Source organism: Notamacropus eugenii, chromosome 2 (genome assembly GCF_028372415.1).
Source record: "Notamacropus eugenii isolate mMacEug1 chromosome 2, mMacEug1.pri_v2, whole genome shotgun sequence".
NCBI classification, from domain to species: domain Eukaryota; kingdom Metazoa; phylum Chordata; class Mammalia; order Diprotodontia; family Macropodidae; genus Notamacropus; species Notamacropus eugenii.
This window is the reverse complement of record NC_092873.1, coordinates 440,803,104-440,825,795: the sequence shown is the minus strand read 5'-3', so window position 1 is coordinate 440,825,795 and position 22,692 is coordinate 440,803,104. Positions and strand designations below refer to the sequence as shown.

Here is a 22,692-nt window from a genome sequence, read left to right as displayed (position 1 = left end):
GAGGGATCCCTCACTTTCACATGCAAGTAAGCTCAGTGAGTGGTGGACTAGAATGCGTACTCCAAAACATTCTACTACATCCTTCACCTCAATATCAAGGTATCATTGTTTGTCTTGGAGACCATGACACGAAGCAATATTAACAATAAAGTATCAGAATTTGAGACTTTACTTAGCAGATCAGCCAAGGCTGATCTGCTAGGACCTACAGCTAAATCATATCTCAAAAACCAAGAGTCTTTGCAAGTCATTCTGGGGGACTTGATCTTTCTGAAATTTAAGCTGCTAAAGGTTATATTTTCCCACCATTATCTAACCCCAGGATCCTTTTTATCAGAAAAGTTTTTGTTAATAAGTGAGGTCACAATAGCAAACTAGGCATCTGCTAATGGGAATAGGTTACCCGTAGGTTAGTTAGAGGATACCACTTCTTTGTCCTATGAACACTATGAGCAAAGGAAGAGTATGGACAGCCCAACTAGACAATACTTTGTGTGACTAGGAATCTGCTGCTATTCCCAGGGCTAGTAAGGACTACTCCCTCCTCACCTTCAATAGGTAATTTGATAGATATGAATAAGTTCTGGTCTGGGAGCCTGATGTATATAAATGTGAATTACTAAAGTTAGCTCTGTGATCTTAGCAAGTCAACACACTTCCAAAGTCCTTAGCCCCCTCCCTCATCTACAAAATAAGAAGATTGGAAAAGATCATTTCCACAGTTTTGCCCTTCTCTGGAAAACTACTAATTACACCATAATTTTGGGAAAAGCATTTATTTCTTTAATGACATTCAGATTTATGATTTTGAGGAACAACATGGCTATTCAATGCATACATAAAAATCAGACTTGGGAAACATAAAGAAGTAAAAACCACCGTTGGTCCTTTCAGCAATTCTCTCTCAATGATTTAGATCAGTAAAAAGCCATCAAGCTTGTTGTTCAATGATCCCAGCCAGGAAAAATAATTTTTAAAATCATGTAAAAGGCATTCCATATACATGATTTTCCCAGCATAGCAATACTTAACCTCAAAGTAAAAGTTTTACTTTATTGGGGGGAAAAATAGGTTGCCCTCTTAACCAATTGACCAACTTACAAACAAGGTAGGGTTAGCCCTCTGTCTAATGAGTAGGTGCAATAAAAAAGTCTGGTCAGCCAAAACTGAATAAAGAAATAACCATAGACTGACAAATCTTACTCCTAGTGATTCAAAATGTCAATCATATTCACAATCATCTCTAAAGGAATTAACGTCAGCCAGTGTTATCTTCTAGAGTATATTTGCAGAAGACACTACAGTCATGTCTGCTCTCCTCTATGCAAAGCAGTGATGACATCCAGGGGACATGTCACAAGCCTAAATTTATAGTTACTAAATTTAAGTTGGGATGGAGTTTTGTCCACCAAGTATGATCCTCTGACCCCACAGTTTTACAACTTTTCACTCTCTGCTGTATAGCACCTCTCCCCTTCCGAGTTAATTATTTCTTTGCCTTTATCTGCCAAGAGTTCTTATCTCTTCTGCTGTCACTTTATAACAGGGCCCTCTTATCAACCTGCGCAAAGTCACGTGATTGGGCCAAGCCTATCACAAGTTTCAATTCCTCTGATTAGAGACCATCATGAAACTGGATACATGGTTTACAGCAGGTCACTAATGTTGGAAAAAAGTACAGAGTCCAGTGAAAGACCTGCTTGTTACTTTCTGAATTCTCGGACTTTTTTTTTTATGTGTACGTATGTGTGTGTATGGTTTTTTTTGGTTAACTTTCACTGAAGGTTACTGTAGTCTGTGGTATCTTCCCTGAGGCCAGAAAATTTGACAAGTTTCACCTTTGTCTTCCTCAATGGTATATGCTTTAAGTCCAAGAGTGACCTATAAGTATACATAAGAATGTCTTCTAGTCCTGACAGTGACTGCATCCAGGAATCGGTAAAGCATGGACTAACACCTATAAGTAAGTACAAGTTGCTCCACTTGTTAAGATCTATCTGCTTTAATGTAATGAAATCTTATCAAATGATTCACCTCTGCAAATCATTGCTTTTCACTTTGGTTCTTTTTTCTACAAAGCTGAACTTTCTGGAGTTAACAAGCATGTAGATGCACGTGTGTATCACCTGAATTTTAAAGAAATAAATGAACTATTTCAATAGATGAAAATTCTTTCCCTATATCCAGAATAAGTAAAGTTTTTCATCTGTCTTATGTACTAGCCTAAAGTAGCTGGAAAATATAATTCATAGCATATCATTGCCACTCATATTATTGTCATTCAAAAATTGTTTTAGTAAATACTAAGTTTGAAAAGAGGCAGATGTTTGAGACTAGCTGTTTGGAGTGAGTATCACAGTCAAGTGTAACTTGTTGTTTGTTTGTTTGTTTTTTCAAATAACTCTTACAAACTTTGCAGGATTTCTTCTGTGATGGCATTCTGATACCTTGATGGAAGCTTTTAGTGTATTTGTGTCTTAGAAATATGTAGCCCTGTTCAACCTAGACTTAGCTGAATGTGAAAAATGAACAGTCACAGATACATTATTTAAGGCAAGTTAGCCTCACAATTACAGAACTAAGAGGAAGTTATTTGGAGGCTGGATTGATTGGCATATTGTCTGTTCTTCCCTGACTTTTGAACATGAATTCTAGGATGAGTGTTCCATTCTAGCTGCATACGCTGTACCATCCTGGACTTTCAGATTGGTATTTCTCTGAAGTTTTGTCACTTGTCATGTACTTCACAAATTCTGAGTTCTTTAAGTAACAAGAAGGGAAATTAGTCTTCTTTTTATCCCTTTCCTCTTACTATATCAAGCTGAATCCAGAGTGCTCTGATTTTTTAAGAGTTAACAATGCCCTAAAACATACCAATTGAGGAAATGGTTACAAAAAAATGTGCTCTCTTCCGGAGAAAAGCCAGAACAGGCACACACAGTGCAACACAGGCTTGATGGATTTGTGGAAGGAAGGGAGGAAAGAACGAAGGAAGGGAGGGAGGGAGGAAGAAAAGAAGGAAAAGAGGGAGAGGAGGAGAAAAAGACAAATATGTGGAGAAGGGAGCTGAAAAAGACACAGAACATTACTCCTTTTCACCAGACAAAACTTTCCTGTAGTATAGAGTTTCTTCCATCTGGATCCTGCTCCAGCCATTTATTCCACTTAGAGCTTTTGAATCATTGGGAGAAAAAACTTTGGCATGGGGTCCAAAGAGAGCTCCAGTGCACTTAGACCATGTCTCTAACTCCTGTTTAGGTCACGGGAATGAGCATAGCCTCAGGACTGTGCCTGAACCATGCTGCTTGGAGCAATAACAATTAAAACTTTTATGGCGCTCCAGCTAAGGGACAGTAGTAGAAAGAGGAGCCATCAATAGGGGAAAATAGGCCTCTATATTATGAATATATTTGACCAGCAGATCCCAAGGGATCCAAAGACAACTTTCCCTGCTCTCCCCACACTCCCAATGCACAGGTACTCTTAATGTACCTGTACCAACTCATTCATATCTCATTCTTCAGAAAGTCATGTCAGTGAACGGTAGTGATTTGTTCCCTCAAATCCTAAGTCTGGGAGCAGGAGGGAAGGAGGGCAGAACCAGAGACATTAAGCTGCTCCCATGTGCTGCTTTTCTTTGATGAGCTCTTAGCCTGTTTTCTAGCTGAAGGAGGAGAAAACAAAATGATCATTGACCTGATTTGGAGAAGTTTGTGGGATAGGAGAGGCGTGATGGAGGAAGAAGTAGAGGGAGGAAAATTGATGCTTTTTTCTTTCTCTCTGAGGCCTATGGAGAACATCACTTCCCCCCAACCCTCCCCTGTATCCCCCTCACTAAGAAACAGAGACATATAGAGGCAGAGGTAAAAACATAGATAAAGACAGAGATGTTTACACAGACTGCTCCAAGTGACTTTCCAAGCCCCTTCAGAAATGAAAGCTTTCTCCCAGGCTAAAAGGCTAAGGATCTCTTGGCCCAGGATCCAGTGCCGCTGCTTCCTCCTCCATCAAAGGATCTAGGGAGAAGAGAGGTTGAGTCTCAGGCCTCTCAAGCTGGTTGTGCCCCTGGGACTTATCCTGACTGAGCTCAGACGTCAGTGCTCACTCATCGCCCCAGTCAGTGCCCATTCTCACTGACACTCTGACACCTTAAACCTGTCCCAGCACTTCCTGGCGCCAGAGCTAGGTGGGAAATAGAATTCCACAGCTGGCTCCCCGGAACCAGGGGCCTCTTTTGGGGTCCCATTCCTTCTCGGAGCGCTCACACCTCCTCCCCCACTCTACTCCCATTGCAGTCATACTGGGTTATGATCCTATTTGACCCAAAGACCTCTAGTGGCATCTGGTTTGCAGCCAAGTCAGCAAATCAACAAGCATTTATTAAGTACCTACTATGTGCAAGACCTACTATGTGTCCAGCAGTGTACTATGTCAAACTGAAGTTCTATACGGAAGGCTCTAGGCTGATCTGAGCTGACAGCCTTTAGAGGAGAAGGCAGAAAGTCAGACGGTAAAAAATATAGAGCATTCCCTTTCAAAAAAGGGGGGGGAATTAAGTCCCTTTACTTAAATGCCTATGGCCGTCTGGTTCCAAAAACATACTTATGCAACTTTCAGAAAGTTTGCCCAAGTTGCTTAGAGCACAAGCAAAATCCAAAGAAGTGTCGGGGGCAAGGTGATGAGACCTGGACCACTGTCCAAGGCTTTGTACTCCAAGCTTATGCCACAGATATTACAGACACTCAGATATGGATTTAAATGTATAGATATGTAACCATGTGTGGTTAGATATTTATGCACAGGGATAACCTGGAGGAGTGTCCTCTAAAGACATTAATGGGAGTGAAAGAAGGTAGGGTTAGAATTGGAAAGTATATGTGCTAAGTAAACTCCTTCCACCTGGCTGAAGAACATAGGCTGAGAGACAGGAAACCATGGTTGTCATCCCAACTCTGTCACTAACTAGACGAAGTTGCTTCCGCTCTCTGGGATCTGTTTCCCCCTTTGTAAAATGAATATTCTGGAGTGGATGACCTCTACAGTGCCTTCCAGTTCTAATATTCCATGATTCTCTGGGAATACTATCAGCCTGAAGCTGATTTGTCAGGAGACCTAAGAGTCTTTTCTATGATTCAGCAAGCATTCTTTAGCCAATTAATGTATGTGCAGGTGTCTCAATATTTATCAGGGAATGTGTAGTCAATTGAGTATTTCTGTAAAGCTCAATATGGGCTATACATTCTATTTTAGGTATATATCACATTAAATATTTTGTAAAAAGTGTATTCCACAGAACACCATGCATTCTCTGACATGCATTTATTTATACTCAATTACATATGAATGTGTAATGTAAAGAATGTGTTGCACTTCACATTTAATGTTAGTTCTCTGTACCTTTCCCCCAAACATGCTCCCATACACAGTTCAAAAGCATCTTACTAGAATCCAGTGCCAAGAAAAAGTTTATCAAACTGTGTCTGTGAATATCTTGGTCTTTGAAAGAACATGTCAGTCAGTCAAAGTGAGATATGAAAGCGGTCACCCTAACCTGGGCCTAGAGTCTTTTCTACAACAGCTAAGAATGCCGGTTACCCAAGGGTGGCGTTGGTTGCATTGTGAGACAGCTGCATCCTGCATCTTGCATCTCAGCAAAGGAGACCAAGTTAACAGTTTATTCTCTCCCTCTTCCTCTCCCTCTCCCTTTCCTCCCTCTCTCTCTCTTCCTCTGCCCCTTTCCTCCCTGGCCTGCGCTAACCTCTCCACATTCCTTTGGGGGAAACAGCAAATTACTGATTGTAATGTATTGTTTATTTAAAAAAAAAACTTACTTAAGAAAAAGCACTGGAGAGGGGGGTGGGAGGAAGGGGCAGAGTATCGTGTACTTCAGGACCACAAGAGAGGGAGAAACAAGAAAGTTGCTCTGTATCCAGTTTGTTTCTCCTTTGCTTGATCTGTCCTCTCAGGCAATGTCTGGAACTAACTGTGATTTTCCCTGAATATGAGCAGAGCTGCTGGAAGAGATGGGATGTAAAACACACGCGCGCGCGCGCACACACACACACACACACACACACACACACGAGTTCCACTCCTTCCCCCAAGTCCATAGTTGCTACTTTCTTCAGCTTGGAGCGGAGGAGTCTGGAATCTCTCTTTTCTTTTTCTACAACCCTCTGAGTCCAACTCAGGACACCTATCTCGCTATTATTTGACTACCCCCGTACCCTTATTGGTTGAGCTTTGTTTAGAAACTCTGTTCCACTCTTCCGAGAATCTCTAGAGATAGGGACATTTGGGCTTGAGGAGAAACGGGTGGAAAACAGAGTATGTCCACTATTAACTAGAGAAACTGAGGGAGGGGAAGGAATACAAGATTGCTTTATCAAACAATAGCTCTAAAAGCTTGTGTTGGGAGCCTTTCTCTTTTTTTTTTTTTTTTTTTGAACTGTTTTGGGAAGCAAGGGAAGAGAGGCACAAATTGACAGAATGACAAGAAGGATGACTGAGTCACTGTGATAAAGACAGATAGACCGAGCCGGGAGAGGGGAGGAGGGAAGAGGGCGGGGGAGGGGAGTTTCAACTACAAATGACAATTCAGGCAGCAGTTTCGATTGGAAACGTAGTGGAGACGTTCTGAGAATAGTCATGTTCAGTGTTTTGAGTATCACAACTCAAGGAAGGATCCGCGTCTCATTGAAAGGTTGCTTTTGGAATTATCCCCGAATGATTACCAGTTGAGTATTGATAACTCTCCCTCTCCCTCCCCAAGTAATAGTTTTGAACTTCCCTTTAGTTCTCCTAATAAGTGTTTCCTGAGAGCTTTTGCTGGTGTTTAAGGTAGGGAAAGTTGATTGCTCCACCCACGCCCCCTCTTCAGGAGAGGAGGGGAGAACTAGTGAGCCTAGGCATGACATGGCGTGCACGTGCAGGTACAAGAATATGAGGCTTCGGTATGATCTTTAGAAGTGCTGTTTTGGTTTCTCCTGCTATAGTTAGCTGGATAACTGACACTCTTCCCGAGGATCGTGAGGTCAAAGCGAAGGAAGAAAGGGGGAGAAAGGGAAAAGTAGTGAGAAGAAGGACGCTAGATCTCCATTACCTGGCCTCGCAAAGAACTAGCCATTCTTACTAAGGGAAATGTGTTGTAAAGGCAATGCTTGCCTCTTAGTGCTAGGTTTCTCTAGATATATTCACAAGGCTGGTGGAATAGAAGGATGAACGTTAAGATACTGCAAGCTGTGTGGTCTCCAATGACAACCAGCAGAAGGAACGAGACTGACAGACAGACAGGGTGCTGAAAGGGACTGGGACGAAAGGCGAGGCATCTAATTGTTACAAAAGCTTCTGTGGAGCGCAGATGGCAGCAGAATCACTCAAAATGAGCTACTGAGTTTAAGAAAAGGGAGCTGGAGAGGGATTAGAAAGGGAGGGGAGGAAAGGGGAAGATGAAGGAGGTCGTCATAAGGACATCAATTGCTGGGCAGGATGGGGGATGGAAAGAAGAGTGGGAGAAGATAGGGATGGAACACGGGGTGGGGGAAGCTGTGAAAGGGGATAATTTTACAACAAAACAAGCAAATATGCCTGTGTGTGTATATATGTATGTATGCATGTATGTATGTGTGTGCATGTCCATGCTGTTTTTGCCTGCAGAATGGAAAGGAGCTGATTCCATGCCCAGGCTAAGGCTTTGTAAATCATTCATTTAGATCCCACTTTGCTAACTCAAGATCTGTGTATGATCCATCTTCTACAGGCTCAACATGTACCAACTCACACACCCAACCTTTTAGAATCTGACTACAAATAACCTTACTGTGAATGAGAATTCTGCTGGAAAGATCAGCAGACAGGGAATCATAAAAAGCCTTGTGCAAGTGATGTGAGGGAAGAAATTATTGAGAAAACCAGTGAATTCTTCTAGACTTTACAACAGTTGATCACCTACATTCTCATTATTAAAATGACAGAACCCAGAACATAATGCCAAAAAAAAAAAAAGATAGATTTTTTTTCTTTCAACAAGAGGAAGTTTAAAGGGGTGATGGAACAGGCAGTTGGGACCCCTCTTTAAAAGTCTTACATAGTAGTGACTTCAGTTAGAGGCAACTTTAGCAGCTAATCTGAGCAACATCTAATTTCTAAAAGTAAGTTGCAGTTCTCTACCACCCCAGCTCCAATAGGTCTTTATCATTTTCTTCCATTAACGAAGATGGGCTTGGTTGGTCCTACATCAGCACCAAGTGGAGGCAATCCCTGGTCTTAGGTCTTGATGGAAATGGAAACCTTCAGAGTATATCTTCAGTCTCCAATCCTTTATTGAATGTCTACTGTGTGCTAGGTTCAATGGGTGGGAAACAGAAGAAGCTTGAGTTGCCAAGCCCTCCATGATTTCCCAATCTAGGTGAGTCTACACATCTAACAAGAGATAGGAAGCACAGTGTTAAGGCTTGGTTACTGTCCTTCGTGATTACAGGAAGTATATTTTATCCAATTAATGGTATAGAGATAGATACCATTTAATTGTATATATATATATATATATATATATATATATATATATATATATATATATATATATATACACATACACACACTATATATATAGATATATATTTGAGCTTTTTGGAATATATATGTAGGTATGTATATATATTTGAGCTCTTTGGAATTGTTTGTGTATACACACATACACATACATATATACATGCATACATATATGTTGTATGTATGTATGTATTTTTCCTCAGCAACTTCACAGCTCCTAGTACCCTCTCTGATTGCACAATGTTCACGCTGAGATAATATTCACTTTTGGTTGCGCAAAATGTAACCAAGTGTTCTGTGGTTGGTTGTAGATGGATTGGAAGACACATAAGCCTAGTCACTCTTACTTTTGATTGAAAATAATTCACACACCCATTTACAATTACAGTAAAGAGGAGAAATTGTGCTACCTCTAGAAGCCCATTTCTTTCCACCACCCCCAAAGTATTTTGCAAGACTTAGCAAGAGAGGCCTAGGTCTCAAAGCCCTCTGCAAAATACACCGATGGAGAAAGTGGGTACACTGTCCTAGAACTTGAACTGTGGGTCTACACCAGCAAAAGAAAAGGGAAAATGCAGTAATTCCCCCAAAAATAGATGTGTGTCTGGCAATTAGGATGATTGACACCAAGATAACCCAAAAATGGCAGGACCGTTTTGGGGTGGGTGTGGTTGTGGGTGTGGTTTAGGTTTGGTTTTGTTTGGTTTTGCCTAAAGTGCCCAACTAACCATTTCCATTAGTCATAGAAAAATTTTAAATTGTTAACTGTACGTTATAGATTTAGTATAAAAAACACTTATTCCAACAACTTAGGATCACAACTTGTGCCCTCTGACACTGGGCTCTTAAGGAAATATGACTATTTACAAAGAGAGGTGCAATTTGTTTTCTCAGAAAAGGAAGGGAAATGTGCTCAAGTTGACTGAAGAGACTTTCTTTCAGAAGCCCCTGGGATTGCAAACGCTGTTTAGCAAAAATGTACAGTAGTACTGAAATGTAAACCCCCTCCCTGAAACAAGGACAGGAAAAGCAGTGCGACAGGGAAGGTGATTAGGGAACAGTTCAAGGGAAATGTTGGTGACAGTCATCATAACACTTTTATGTAGTGTCCTTAAGGTTTTCCAAGAGTTTTCTTTATGAGAAACTTGGGTTGTTGTGTATTGACATCTACATTTTCCAAAAGAAGTCAAGAATACTTTGGAGTTCTTTATTGAAAGCTTTCAGATACGTACCTTACTGGGACCCAAAGCTAAGAGGAAGCTGGAGGCGAGAGGTTAGTGGGGTAGAGGAAACTAGAAACGATCGCTAAGCTTTCTGCACTCCCAGCCCCGGACTTGTGCGGTCTCGTTGTGTGCTAATGTTTATAAAGTCTCTGCTGCTCCTAGCGCTGTGAAAGTTGAGCAGACACCAGATACATGGTTTGCCAGAAAGAATGAACTCTCCGGGTTTTTCTAATAGTTCCAATTGGCCACAACTGGCGAGTAAGAGAGAGGAGGAGAGAGTAGAAGCTGTACGATGAGCCCATAGAAAATAAGTTTCCTGGGACAAAAGTTGGAACTTTCTAATTAAGCAAGAATCAGCGTTAGCTTTCCCAGGGAACGTGAGCCCGGGTTTCGTCTACCTTTCTTCGCAGCGCTCAAGCCGAGCTGAAAGCCCGGAGAAACTTATAGAGCCTGTAAAGCACCGATTGCGCAGTAGAAAACGGGAAACTAGAATCACTCTTTAAAATCTTGACGTTTCAATACCCTGTCCAGTCTGCACCAGGTTAAAAGTCCTAAGGGCTGCGCGACCCTTCACTTGTCATGTCAAGTACCGGCTGTTCTCAATGACCTCTCCGCAGTGTGGCGCTGAGGAAGTGAAAGGTTGGAGACATAATTGGGGAGGGAAAGCTGGGGGGGGGGGGGGGGGGGGTGTGGAGGGGAAGGGGGAGAATGAGGGAAGGGACTGTTAGAGAAGAAATGGGAAAGTGGGTGAGAGGGAATGAGGCAATGCAAGTGTATACTTGGGGGGGGGGGGGGGAGAAAACAGGTCTCCTCGGCTTCCCTGCCTTTAGTATTAATGGAATAACACACATCCATTGGAGCCCCGTGGATGGATAAAATATTCTAGGACCGTGCTCTTAGGGCTAATCAAGGCTAAGGGAGCCTCCCTAAGCCATCATCTTTTATAATTGGAACCGTCAATCAAGACATTCAAGACAAAGTCAGAACCAAGACGGGTGAACTCAGGAGAGAAGTCTTGATTGTAAGGAGGGAGGATGGGCGGAAGGGAGTGGGGGGAGGACTTTGCTACAAGTTGGCAGAGAGGCCTAGAAAAAATGGGAGTGAGATGGTAATTAAATTGGAGCTTCCTCGAAGAGTTTCTTCCAGGACAGGGCTTTGAGGAGCTCCGAATTAAGTTATCCCTAGAAACCAGAGCGCAGTCACCCTCAGAGTTGGGGAGGAGTTTTGCCAACTCCAACTCCAGTGGGAAGCTGCCTGGTGTCTGTTCGCACCCTACTCCTAGAAGGGGGAGGGGGCCTTAAGTTTTTGTGAAACTTGAACTGGTCATCCCTCCATAATTTCCACCTTTCTGTGTCGGCACGGATTTAGTGCTCCGGCTTGGCGTCCTCCACCCTACCCCACCTCACCCCACCCCAACTATTAGGTCTAATCGTCCACATCAATGGGGCTAAATAGTTGCAGGATTTCTCAGGGTATTAGACTCGGGGTGGGGTGGAGGCGGGAAGGGAAGGGAATCTCCAAGGAGAGTGAAAAGTGTGTACAGGTGCGGTGAAACTTACTTCCTAAGGACTGGACCTGGAAGGTGGTGTGGGGAGAGTGGCTCTCTTACTTTGCGCCCCAATTTGTGTCCCATTCTGGTTCGGCATGATATTTAAAGGCAAACCCAGTAGCTACAACAAAGTAGACGGAGTTAGCGAGTTAGCGGGTCTCACCATGAGGTGGTGCAACGGGCCCCCTCAATAGGAGCCGGTTTGAAGAAGAAAAAATAAAACCTCTCGCCTGCTTTTCCCCGGCCTGCTGGGCTTCTTGTGAAGACAGTCGCAGTTGATCTGTTTCTATCCCTAAGCGTGACCAGGTTGCCTGAAGAATTTCCAAGAACATGATTTGTGATGAACTGAGAGGCTGACCTGATAGAACAGGACAGAGGGCCAGGCCGTCAGCCAGAGATCTGCTGAACTCAGCGGTTCACTTGGCTTCGGGTGTCGGTGACTAGATCCTTCTCTGAAAAAGCTCTCCACACCTTGGGCCTCTCTGGAGCTAAGAACGGTAAACTAAGTCAGCTTCACCAGGAGTCCCTCGGCGAGCCGAAAAGCCAGGGCAGAGCGTCTATTGGCAGTCCTGTCCTTAATGTTACTGTGAGTTCTCGAGTTCTACCTCCCACGGGCCCTGGAAAGTGGAGCTCGCGACACGGTTTGGTGAGAAGGTCGGAGGGGGTTCATTTACCCCCTAGTAAGGTTCATTATTGTAAAATGATGGACCCGTGTCTGTTTACTACCGTAATAATTACCATTCATTCTCACCACCTAAAGTGCTCTTGGGAATGAAGGTTCCAGGTGTCCAGGGTTGGGATTAGGGCTTGGGAAGTGAGTGAGCTGCAGAGGCTGGTAATCAACCCCCCCAAAAAAAGAAATTTTGTTTTTGTTTTTTGTTCCCCTCCTCTTCTCCCAAACTCTGAAGTTGGAGTGTTCTGAGCGCGAGTTCTCTGGCTGATTGACGATCAAAAGCCAGCAGATGCATCAGGCTTGTAACTAGTGAGGGCACAACCCAGTAACCCCTGTAGCCCTAAAAGATCTTCCCAGCTCCGTTCTGCGCCCCACCCCCAGCTCCACCATTCCCCAACTGACCCTAAACCCTGAACTCTCCTCTAATCCTCTGAGAACTTGGATCTCGATGACTCCCGACTCTAGTCCATATAAGTGCCTCAGGGCATGATCTTCTCATCACTTGAGAAGTTGGTGGTGACAGTTTGGAAAAGAGCACTTAACTGATTTAGGGAGAGTTTCTGAATTGAAATAAAGGGCGCTTTATGGGTTTTAAGAAATATTAATCTTCAAAGTTTAAGAGGAGACCACAATCCAATCATAGCAGAACAGGTCAAAGCCATTGGTGACCAAGCAATGCTCAAATTAAAATTATAAATATGTTGCTTTTTTGTTTTCTGGGAAGGGGTAGTTTAATATAATTTAGATTCCTATTTATTTAGATTTAGAGCTATAAGAGACTTCAGTGGTCATGTAACCTAATTCCATTTTACGGATGTGGAAACTGAGACTCAGAGAGGTTAAACTGCTTGTCTGTGGTCACAGGGTGTATGTAGCAAAATTCGGATTTAAACCTGACATCTTCCAAATCCAGACTATTCATTCACTCCATCAAGTTGTAAATACAATTTTGAAGGTCAGAGGCACTTAAAAGTCACTATCCTTTGAAATCATAATGTAATGGTAATAAAAATAATAATCAGAAATCCGTGTATTTGAGTCTTTTCTTTGAAACCTGACAACTCGACTAAAAAACCACACTATATAATCATGTGGCTTCAGAGACTTTGAAAAGAAAAATGAAAGTTGTCAGATGGAGAAGGGGAGTGAGTAAGCAGTTGGACCTACTCCATTTAATATAAAGATGCAGATTATGCAAGGCACTGATTCCAATATTTTTTCTTTTAATGTTCCCCTAACTAGTGGACAGTGAGGTCTTGAATGCATAATCCCAGTGCCATTCAAATAGACTCAGTTTCGAATCTTTTGAGATTCAAATCTTTCCCAGTGTATTGAGATGAGCTGTAATAATTATGGGATCACAGTCGCAGATCCTGAATATGAGGCATTTGGAATGCACACAGAATGTTGGAAAGAATGTTTTCATCTTGTTGGGATGAGGTCTGAGAACTTTGAAGAGATCGCCACTCACTGAATACCGAGGCGGTGGTTGATGCTATTGCATAGCAGATGGTCTTTAAAACTTCTTTAAAATGCTGGACCTCATGCAGATCTGTCCCCCAAAGAGACAGAGCACCAGAATAAAAACTGAAAGCCCAGATTGATCTTTGTGTCTTTTATGGAAGAAAAACAAAAGTTGACAAAATCTGTGAAATCTGAAGGCTTGAAGGCCATGTCAAAGAGGAAGAAAAAAATGGGGTAACCCCCAAGGAAGCTCAGATATAAAAAGAAAGGTGCAAAAACATGGTTTATTGCCACCACCACCACTCTGGCAAATGTTGGTTTTCACCTTCTTAGCCTGTTATGTGCCATCCTCAGAGGTGACCTTTGGGGTCTTGCAGAGTCGGAGAGCCATTCTTGCCATATGTCTGGAGAGGCCAAGAGGGGAACAGGTTATGAAGCAAATGAGAACTTTGAACAGTGACACCCTCCCCCCACCCCATGCATTCAATTCCCTGCTCCTCTTTACTTATTTTAAGTGGGTATCTCTCCACCTCGGCCCACCCCACCTCCAAGTCAGTGCCTTTTCATCATTCCCTACGATCGAATACAGATCACTTTCTTTTATCCCAGTACGCTCCTTAGACAGAGGTTGCCTCTGAACTAGTCATAGGATCTCGGAATGATTTAGCAGCTACCCTGAGGGTGCAGGCATAAGAGGTTGGGGCATCAGAGAAAACTACTGTGTGCAACTCTTCTCATTGGTTTAAGTGGTGGTGTCAGAACCCTGGAGTCCCCAGCAGCCATCCCACCTTTTCACCCCTTCCTCAAACCATTTCCCTCTTTTCCCAGAACTTACCTCCCTCCTTCCCATTTCCCTTTTTCCCTCTCTTCACCAACCTCTGGGCTGAAAAGTGCTGCTCTCTGCTAGAGGAATAAATAAGGCAAGAAAACCAGATACGAACTTCAGAACTCAACACTTCTTAGAGAGAAAGAGTCAGAGGAGCGGGAGAGTGAAGTGTGTGTGTGTGTGTGTGTGTGTGTGTGTGTGTGTGTGTGTGTGCGTGTGACAGAGAGAGAGAGAGAGAGAGAGAGAGAGAGAGAGAGAGAGAGAGAGAGAGAGAGAGAGAGAGAGAGAGAGAGACCCCTGCTGATCCTGAGCATGAGGGAAGGTGGGAGGGAGGGAGAAAAGAGAAAGGAGTCAAGGGAAGACCCTGTCCAGGAGCAGCAGTAGTAAGCGGCAGCAGCAGCCAGCCAGCCAGCCGCCGCCGCCGCCGAGCTCCCGGATTGGAAGCTCGGCAAGGATCAATCCTCCGGGCCCCTGTAGTAATTGCTGTTGCTGCTCTAGGCAAAGCCTGTCAGCAGCGTCCAGACTCTGAGCTCTCTGCCTAGCCCCTTAACCTGCGCTCCCCTTATTCTCAGCCCCAGGGCAGCGCAGGAGCAGAGGAGTAGGACAAAACGTACATAAAGGGGCAGGGCAAGGCCGGACAGCACAGGGCAGGAGGGGTCCCAGAGGCCGGAGGCGGGGAGCAGCCGAGGCCGGAGGAGGAGAAAAGGGGAGGGGAAGGGGTGGGTGATCCCTCTCCGATCGCCCCCTTTCTCCTGTCCGCTGGAGTTGAATCTGTGCTGCCCGTGTCCAGGTGCTGGGCTTCCGGACAGACACGGACCCCTCATCCCCGCCCGCAGCCGTCTTGTCATGCTACCCAAAGTGGAGACGGAAACCCTAGGACTCGCCCGATCGCATGGGGAACAGGGGCAAATGCCGGAAAACATGCAAGGTAAGGCGGCACCGGTCGGCGCCTTCCCTGTCTCTCTTCTTCCTTCGTTCCCGGGCTCTGACTCCCCAGTGAGGATAGGACTGGTTGGCTGCCTTCTCGCTCGCCGGGCATTGTGGTTGACCGACTTGGGCGCAGGCTGCGAGCTGGTCTGGATCCGGGGCCATCCCCCTCCCCAGGTACCTTAATAAAAGTTTATGACTTCTGAACAATTCAAGGTGGAGATTTCCCGAGCTAGGGCTAATTGCCGCTCCTAATTAACTGGAGATGTTGCGATCCTCGGCCGGGAGACAGGGTTGGTCAGAACTTTAAACAGTAACGTTAATAATAGTGATAAGAATAGTGACCCAAACAAGTGAAGCTTTCCTTAGAAGTGTGAGCACTCGGCTGGAGAAATTGGTTAGAACTTTACTTTGACTTTCAGAGTTTCTTGAGTTCAGGTGAGGGAAGTGATAGGAAAGGGGAGGATTCTGATTAAGGAAATTGCCCAGAAAAAAGGGAGGACCGCCAATGAAGGGTTTGCCTTAGAAGCTACCAGGCTAAAAGTTCTGGGATCTAGGACGGTATTTGGCCAACTTCAAAGCCATCTGAAGGGCTAAAGGGACCAGAAGGGCACCCCCTCCCGGACACAACCCAGCGCAAAGGGAAGAGGTGGGGGTGGGAAGGCCGGCGGATTAAGCCTGATGCACTTAGTTCAATCAGAGTATTGGGAATATGTAAGTCCCATTTGTTTCTCTGGCTCTTGATTGCTAACAAGAAAACAAATAAATTCCACTGGCTATATTTTTACCGCACTCCTAAATAGCAACTTCAGATCTGGACTGCATTAAAGCAGCTTAGAAGTTTATCGCAGTTGCCCTGGGGAGGGGGAGCGCAGGCTGGCTGGAGTGGGAGGGAACAATGCGAGGAAAAGTCACCGGTGCTCTTCCATCTTCACCGCCTCCACCGCTCAGGATGTGGTGTTTGCCTGGCCTGTGATCTCGGAATACTTCCTGCCATCCCCTTTTTGCGTACTTTAAAGGGACCTGGACTGAAAGCGCAGAGTTAAGAGCCAACATATAGAAGGACTTCGTCCCCTCTGGACTCATAGGGACTACACTTCTGCTGAAGGCCCACCCCGAATATGCAGTTAGCTTGGGAAGGGTGGCTGAAGGAGTTGAAGGCTAAAGAGAGTAGCGCCTCAGCTCCTGAAGCAGTTGCTAGAGGGGTTTTTCCCCAATTCATTTCTGAGCCTCAACCGAGGACTAGGTGACTGACTCCTTTAGAGCTAAGATCTCCCCCAGGACCAACTCCTGAGCATCAGAATGGGTTGCCCCAGTTGGCCATAAGTGGCTAAAGCCCCATTAAATGATGAGGGGCTGTAGATCAAGAGAGTACAATTGCAGAAAGATCCCCGTTTAAATTCTCTTCCTTGAAAGGACTTGAGTTAAGAGTGGGCTTGTATCTTTGTGACTGTCTCAAACTCCCATGTCTGAGTAGGAAAAGTTATTCATTCGTACTCCAGATTATGTTTCCTAGTCGTTTTGTATTTTTAAAGAGGAAGAGGTTGTAACTGCAATTAAAAAAAAATGGAAGGGAGAGAGAAAGAAAGAAAATAACTTTTAAAAAGTTAATCGAGACAGGACAGCTTTTTCAATATTTATTTCCTAAAAGTATGACGGTTGCTACCCTGTTAATGAGCTGAGAAAAAGTTGGTCTTCCACCCACTCCCACTTCTCAAAGGACTTGGTTGTGGGTTCAAACCCCAGTCTGGGGTGAAGGAGGCCTCCTCTGAGTGGTATTTATTCTCTCAAATTCCCATCCTTAGTGGGAGAGAAAATCATATTGGGAAGAGAAATTTTCGTTCCCAGCTACCCTCACAACCGAACCAGGTATCAGGCAGGTGCCTGTTCAGTGAATAAAGAGAAATCCCTTGTTTGCTTCCTCCACTGGAAAAGATCCGCTAGGGAAGAGGGCTCGCTTAGCGCGGCTCGGGGTCTGCTCAACTTCTTTGCCCGCCCCTCAGTTTCTTAGTTTCCAGCCTTAGTCCCTCACTTCTCACGCAACATCCCTCTTTTCTCTAGAGCTGCATGAAGACTCTAGAGCTGAAGAGGAAGCATGACTTTGCTTGGGTTCTGTTCGCCCAAGTTATTAAACGAGTTTGATCAGGGTACGGTGACCCTGTCCATCTAGGTCACTGGGAAGTTCTGAAAAGTGGGTCCTCCTCTCCTCCTCCCTCTTGCGCCCACACCCCTCCCCGCTCTGGCTTTGGCTTTTCTCCGAAGCTTGAGAAGTACGCCCCCCCACCCATCTTCTTCATGCCCTGTCCTCGAAAGTAGGAGTATCTGACTGGGAAGCAATTTGGCATTCTCTGAGCCTCCTCAGATCCGTCGGGCGAGGATTCGGGGGACAGGGGACACTTTAACGTGAAGTCCACTTCGTTTTTTTTTTTTTCCTGTTCCAAAAGTCCCATGAAAACAAAATCAAGAATCATTGGGAGCGATTTGCGCATAAACAAACAAGTCTCCAACCTCTAGCCTTGCGACACACATTCTCCAAGCCCAAGGGCTGGGCAATAGAAGTGGGGGAGCCTGAATAACAGACCCCACGGACGCTCCATGGGCTCTCCATAAGACGTGAAGAACCTTTATTTCTTTACCTGCTTTTCCTTGAGCTTCCTAACCTCGCCGTCAGCCCCGCGGAACATTTCTGCTCTTGGCAAGGTGTAAATGTCATTCAGAAGCAATACTGGAACTGGAGTTCTTCTCCAAGTCCCCCACATCTCCAGGGGTCCGTCCAAGACATTTTTGAAGCGATCCTCGACTTTCGCTGTTGCTGTTACTGCTGAGTGCTCCAACTTTTAAGAGATCCCATTCTGCTCTGGAGACTTAGGACTTTTACCAGCTGCCCTAGATTTGAGGACCCCCCCCCCCCAAATCCACAGGCAAAGAGGACTTTGCTTGTCATTGCTGAGATGACGGCAAATGGGACAGGTAGTTAATGGAGTGTGCTGTGCGTTGGGGGTCTTTGGAAGGAGGGAGGCGTTGGGGAGAAAATATTTTCCCCCTTTCGAGGGTAAACAAATCAAAGGAGACTTCTGCTGTTGCCCCGGCGTCTGTTTCCCCCATCCCACCCCCGCCAGGCTGCAAAATGCCATTGATTAACTTAAAACAAACTTAGCTCGGGCGTTGTTTTCGAAGCAGGTCGACAGGGGCCAAGCGGGGCAGGGGCGGAATGTGGGACTGAGGAGAGAGAGGTATGAGCTAGGGGAGAGTTTTCCTTTGCTTCGGAAGTGAAAGGGGAGGGTCCCCAGGAGTGGGTACCGGCAGAACTGGGCAGGGCAATTGCTTTTAACCACTTTTCCCAGGTCCTTTTCCCGCTCGGAGATTTCTCCAAGTCGCTTAAGACAGCATTTCCCCCCTTGGAAGACGGCAGCCGCCTCCTGTGAATGAGTATAATTAGACAGGGTAGTTGGATCAGGTATATTTTTTTTTTCCGTTTCTCCTAACTGCTGACCTTCCTGTTTACATTTTATACATCTTTTTAGCTACAGCTACGATTCGCCGCCCTTTCTCTATAGGAAGTGGGTTACTTGATCCAGGGATGGTTGGCCGGCGCGTCTTTGGGAACTGACTAGTGTTTAACTTGACCATGGAAATCTAAAGGTGTTTATATTTTGCAATGATTATCGGAAACATGTGAAATTCATTACTGGGCTTCAATACTTCACCCCGAAACCAAACCTTAATGTGTACCTTCCCCCTCCTGTTTTATTTCTTCGGGTTCCCTTCCCTCTCTTCCCTCCCTCTCTCCCCTCCACTTTTTTTTTTCCTTTTCACTGGAAATTTTCCACCGTAGGGAGATGAAAGTGTACATACAGAACAGGAGCCCTGTCGATACGAAAACTTGGATGTTTCGATTAATCTAGCAGATCTGAGCCCAGGGTGTCAGGCTTTTGTTAAAGAAGGGCTGCTACTCAGAATCAAATTCCCAGGGTTTTGGGTTGCAGTATAGTATTTTAAACCTGCCACACTGTGAGTAGAACCGCCAGGAGAGGAGTGAAATTGTTTGGTAGATTAATTGGTGCAGTCCCGTGTTATTATCATAACAGACGCTTAAGAGAAGCCAGTCTGCTGGAAGGCTTGTGTTGAGAGGAAGAAGGGGAAATACCACCACCACCACCACCACCCTGCATGGAGTGGTATTTTGGAGTTGGTCTTTGCCAGAGTGCTTTGAAAGACACTTAAATTGTAAATTTTAAGATACTCTTTCTTCTCTAATTTGTGGTCCTCTATAGAGTAATTCACATTTTGTGTTATGATGATTTTAATACTTTTAAAGACAACTTTACAAATTAAAACAAAGTCCACATTCCCTACTTCCACAAGCTGCTTGTTGCTTTACTTTCAATATGTTTTTTTCTTTTAACTCAATCCAACAGGAATTATGTAAAAATTTCTTCATTTGTATAGGGTCTCTGAAGGGTCTGTCACCTAACAGTCACTGAGATGTTTCTGAGTACAAAATCCAAGCTCTTGTACTAATGGATTAATGGGGTATTATAGAGATATATCTCTGTGTGTGTATGTACATGTCTGTATTTTTTGCCTCTTGCAGTGTCTCAATTTAAAATGGTGAATTACTCTTATGATGAAGATCTTGAAGAACTTTGTCCAGTTTGTGGAGATAAAGTGTCTGGGTACCACTATGGACTTCTCACCTGTGAAAGCTGCAAGGTTTGGTACACATTGCTTACTAGAAAATTTTGAAAGTTCAGAACAAAAAAAAAGTACCATTAAATGCCTTTGGATTCTTTAGGCTATTTTTTTTTTAATTAAGGGAGGTCACTTCTTGGGGAGATTCTTAGAAAAATGTCATAAAGCAAAAACAAACTCATGCTGCTCCAAATTGCCTTTGCCATATTCAATACTTTGAAATATTTTATTGCTCAAAGTGATGTGACTGGAGAAAGACTTCCATTTCGAACAACCCTAACTGCTGATTTCAAGTGATTAGTAAATGTTCAGAGTACTGTTTTTCTTCAAAGAAAACACGAATATATTTCTCAAACACATTTCATTTTACCTCATGGTCAGTATTCAGGGCTAAGATTATTTTTTAGCCATCAACATAAAAATATCCACTCACTCTTCCATGGTTTCATTCTCATTTACCCCTTAAAGGGAACACAAGTATTTATTTGGGAATTTATGGCAAAGAAGCAAAACACAATAAATGAGACTCTAGGACAATATGATCAGTTTCATAATAGGTCACCTATAACTTATTTCAGTTAAGAAAATGGTATTTTAGGAAGTGGAGACCTTCTAAATGAAACGATAGCTCTATTTCATTAGTGCATTTTTAATGTGGAAAAAAATCTATGTAACTGTTTAAATCTGCATTGTGTAAACTTCCTCATTACCCACATTACAGCAAGATGGAGTTTCCTTATATGATTAACAGGATTAACCTAGAAAGCAACATTCTTGTAGATCTGTTAAGAAATTACATATGTAATTTATTCATAATTCCTCTGAACCAAAAAGTAAAGAAAAATAGGCAAAACACTACAAGTATGCAAACTACTGTTTTCTTATGGAAAATGTTTGCTTTTTAAAAACCATTTTCTCCTTTAAAAAAAAGAGTTCCAAAGTTTGAATATTTCACTGGAGTTATAACTTCCCTCTATTACCCTTTAACTCTCACAACTGCTAACTTTGGAGTTTATGAAAGATCTGATCTATTTTCATTGCATTTTGTGACCATTTAATACTTAATTTGTATCAGATTATTTTAAAATAGCACAGTCCCCAAAGAATATCTAGATATGAAATACGAATATTAAAAACAGACTAAAGCACATATTTTAAACACACATACACAGAAAATAATGGTCAATATAGGGTGTTTTATTCTCAGACTATTAGGAAAAGAATGGTCTCCAGCCAAGTCTCTCCAAGATTTGACGTAAATCTACAGTAATACAGACCTGTTGCCAGAAAATCTGAGTTATAGCCTGGCACTTTTTTGGAGGGTCTATTCTGCTTAAATGTAAAATAAACCACAGATTCACATCGGGGCTCAAATGGGGTAATGAAACAGGATTTGATGTTTTATTTTAAGGAAATCGCCAACAGAGAAGCCTGGTGCCCAAATTATATGTTTTACTGTTTTCTCTCTTTTATAGGGGTTTTTTAAGCGGACAGTCCAAAATAACAAAAGGTACACATGCATAGAAAATCAGAACTGCCAGATTGACAAAACACAGAGAAAACGGTGCCCTTACTGTCGATTTCAAAAATGCCTAAGTGTTGGAATGAAGTTAGAAGGTAAGACTCTTCTGAAAATTATACTGACTCCTCAACTCCTGCAAGATTTTAGCTTTAAGAAAGAACTATCTTGTTCACTATGTTTTCTCAGCCTGTGACCCTAAGGTCCATCATATTAAAATGTCAGCTTTTTGTGTTTTGACTGCCATGAGTTACCCAGCCATAAGTTCTAGTTATGTATCAATAAAAAGTGGTTAAATCCTAATGGAAAAACAAACAAACAAACAGCAACCAACTTAATCAAATATATTTATTAGGGTGCAGGAGAAGGCAGTTATATTTAGCACTGCACAAAAGTTCAGGCCAGATAAGAAGAAATCTAATCAAAAGATCAATATAGGACACAAATTTGGAATTAAAAAAAATCATCACAGATTTTCATCTTTTAGTTGTCTTGGTTTGGGTCTGTATTTGTATGTGTGATTGTAACTGTCATCTGGTTATATATATTGACATGAGCCTCAAAGTAATTACTAAAGAATCTTTAACTGTGAACAGTAATTTTTCATTTGACATCTTTCTCATATGTTTTTCTTGAGCTGTTTTCTGAGTCTATATAAGAAAAATGAGAGTTGGTTTAAGTTCACTGAACGATTTTCTTTAATTCTTTTATGAATTCCAAAAGAAATCTACATGAAAAATCACATTGTCTTAAATGGGTAGTATTGGTTTGACAAAAAAGAGAAATGAGTCTTCATGGTCCTCTCTAAACTTGGTATTAAAAGATGGATACTGTGATTCTTTTTTTTTTTTTTTTTTTTGGCATAATAAGTATGAGAATGTAAAGTGAATGTGTTCTGGGACTGCTGCAAATAATTTGGATCCCTTAGATTATTGCCATGTTTGTTTTCCACTCTGATCTACAAGGTTTCCAGGGCTTAAATATATAGCATATAAACTCAGAATGACCAGTGAGTTGGTGACCCACCAATGGATGCAGGTAGTACCTGATATCAGATGCTCATTTGTTTTATTTGTTCAAAAATCATCATATTTTTTGTTATTCTGCTTTTTATTTAAAACTCAGATCTTCTACAAGTGCTCAAAGAGATCCAAACAATTCTTACTGAATTTTCACCTTATTTCTTTTAAAAAGTTGGAAATTGCAATGTGACTTAGTTATCAATGTCACTGTCAAGATGAAATCAAGAAAGCTTTTTAATTTGGTGGT

General features: G+C 43.0%; 1 protein-coding gene and 1 long non-coding RNA gene across 8 annotated transcripts in view; one reads left to right on the top strand and one right to left on the bottom strand.

Moving 5' to 3' along the window:
• Nucleotides 1-1,658: 1,658 nt before the first annotated feature.
• The window catches only part of NR5A2 (nuclear receptor subfamily 5 group A member 2), a 178,948-nt gene continuing 157,914 nt past the window's right edge, over nt 1,659-22,692 (top strand). The window contains exons 1-4 of one of the 7 annotated variants that reach the window (XM_072648277.1): nt 1,806-1,963; nt 15,076-15,213; nt 19,807-19,925; nt 21,380-21,521. In XM_072648277.1, the coding sequence (XP_072504378.1) occupies nt 1,900-1,963; nt 15,076-15,213; nt 19,807-19,925; nt 21,380-21,521 (463 nt within the window). In that variant the 5' untranslated portion in view covers nt 1,806-1,899. Of the gene's footprint in view, nt 1,964-9,941; nt 10,413-14,278; nt 14,380-15,075; nt 15,214-17,494; nt 18,183-18,422; nt 18,446-18,511; nt 18,670-19,806; nt 19,926-21,379; nt 21,522-22,692 lie in introns of those variants that run through there. The other 6 variants (XM_072648278.1, XM_072648281.1, XM_072648279.1 and 3 more) reach the window with 6 other exon arrangements.
• Nucleotides 13,725-15,019, bottom strand: LOC140529540 (uncharacterized). The gene is made up of 2 exons (XR_011975584.1): nt 14,295-15,019; nt 13,725-13,863 (listed from the first exon to the last, which is right to left on the bottom strand). It is a non-coding gene; the product is annotated as an uncharacterized lncRNA (long non-coding RNA).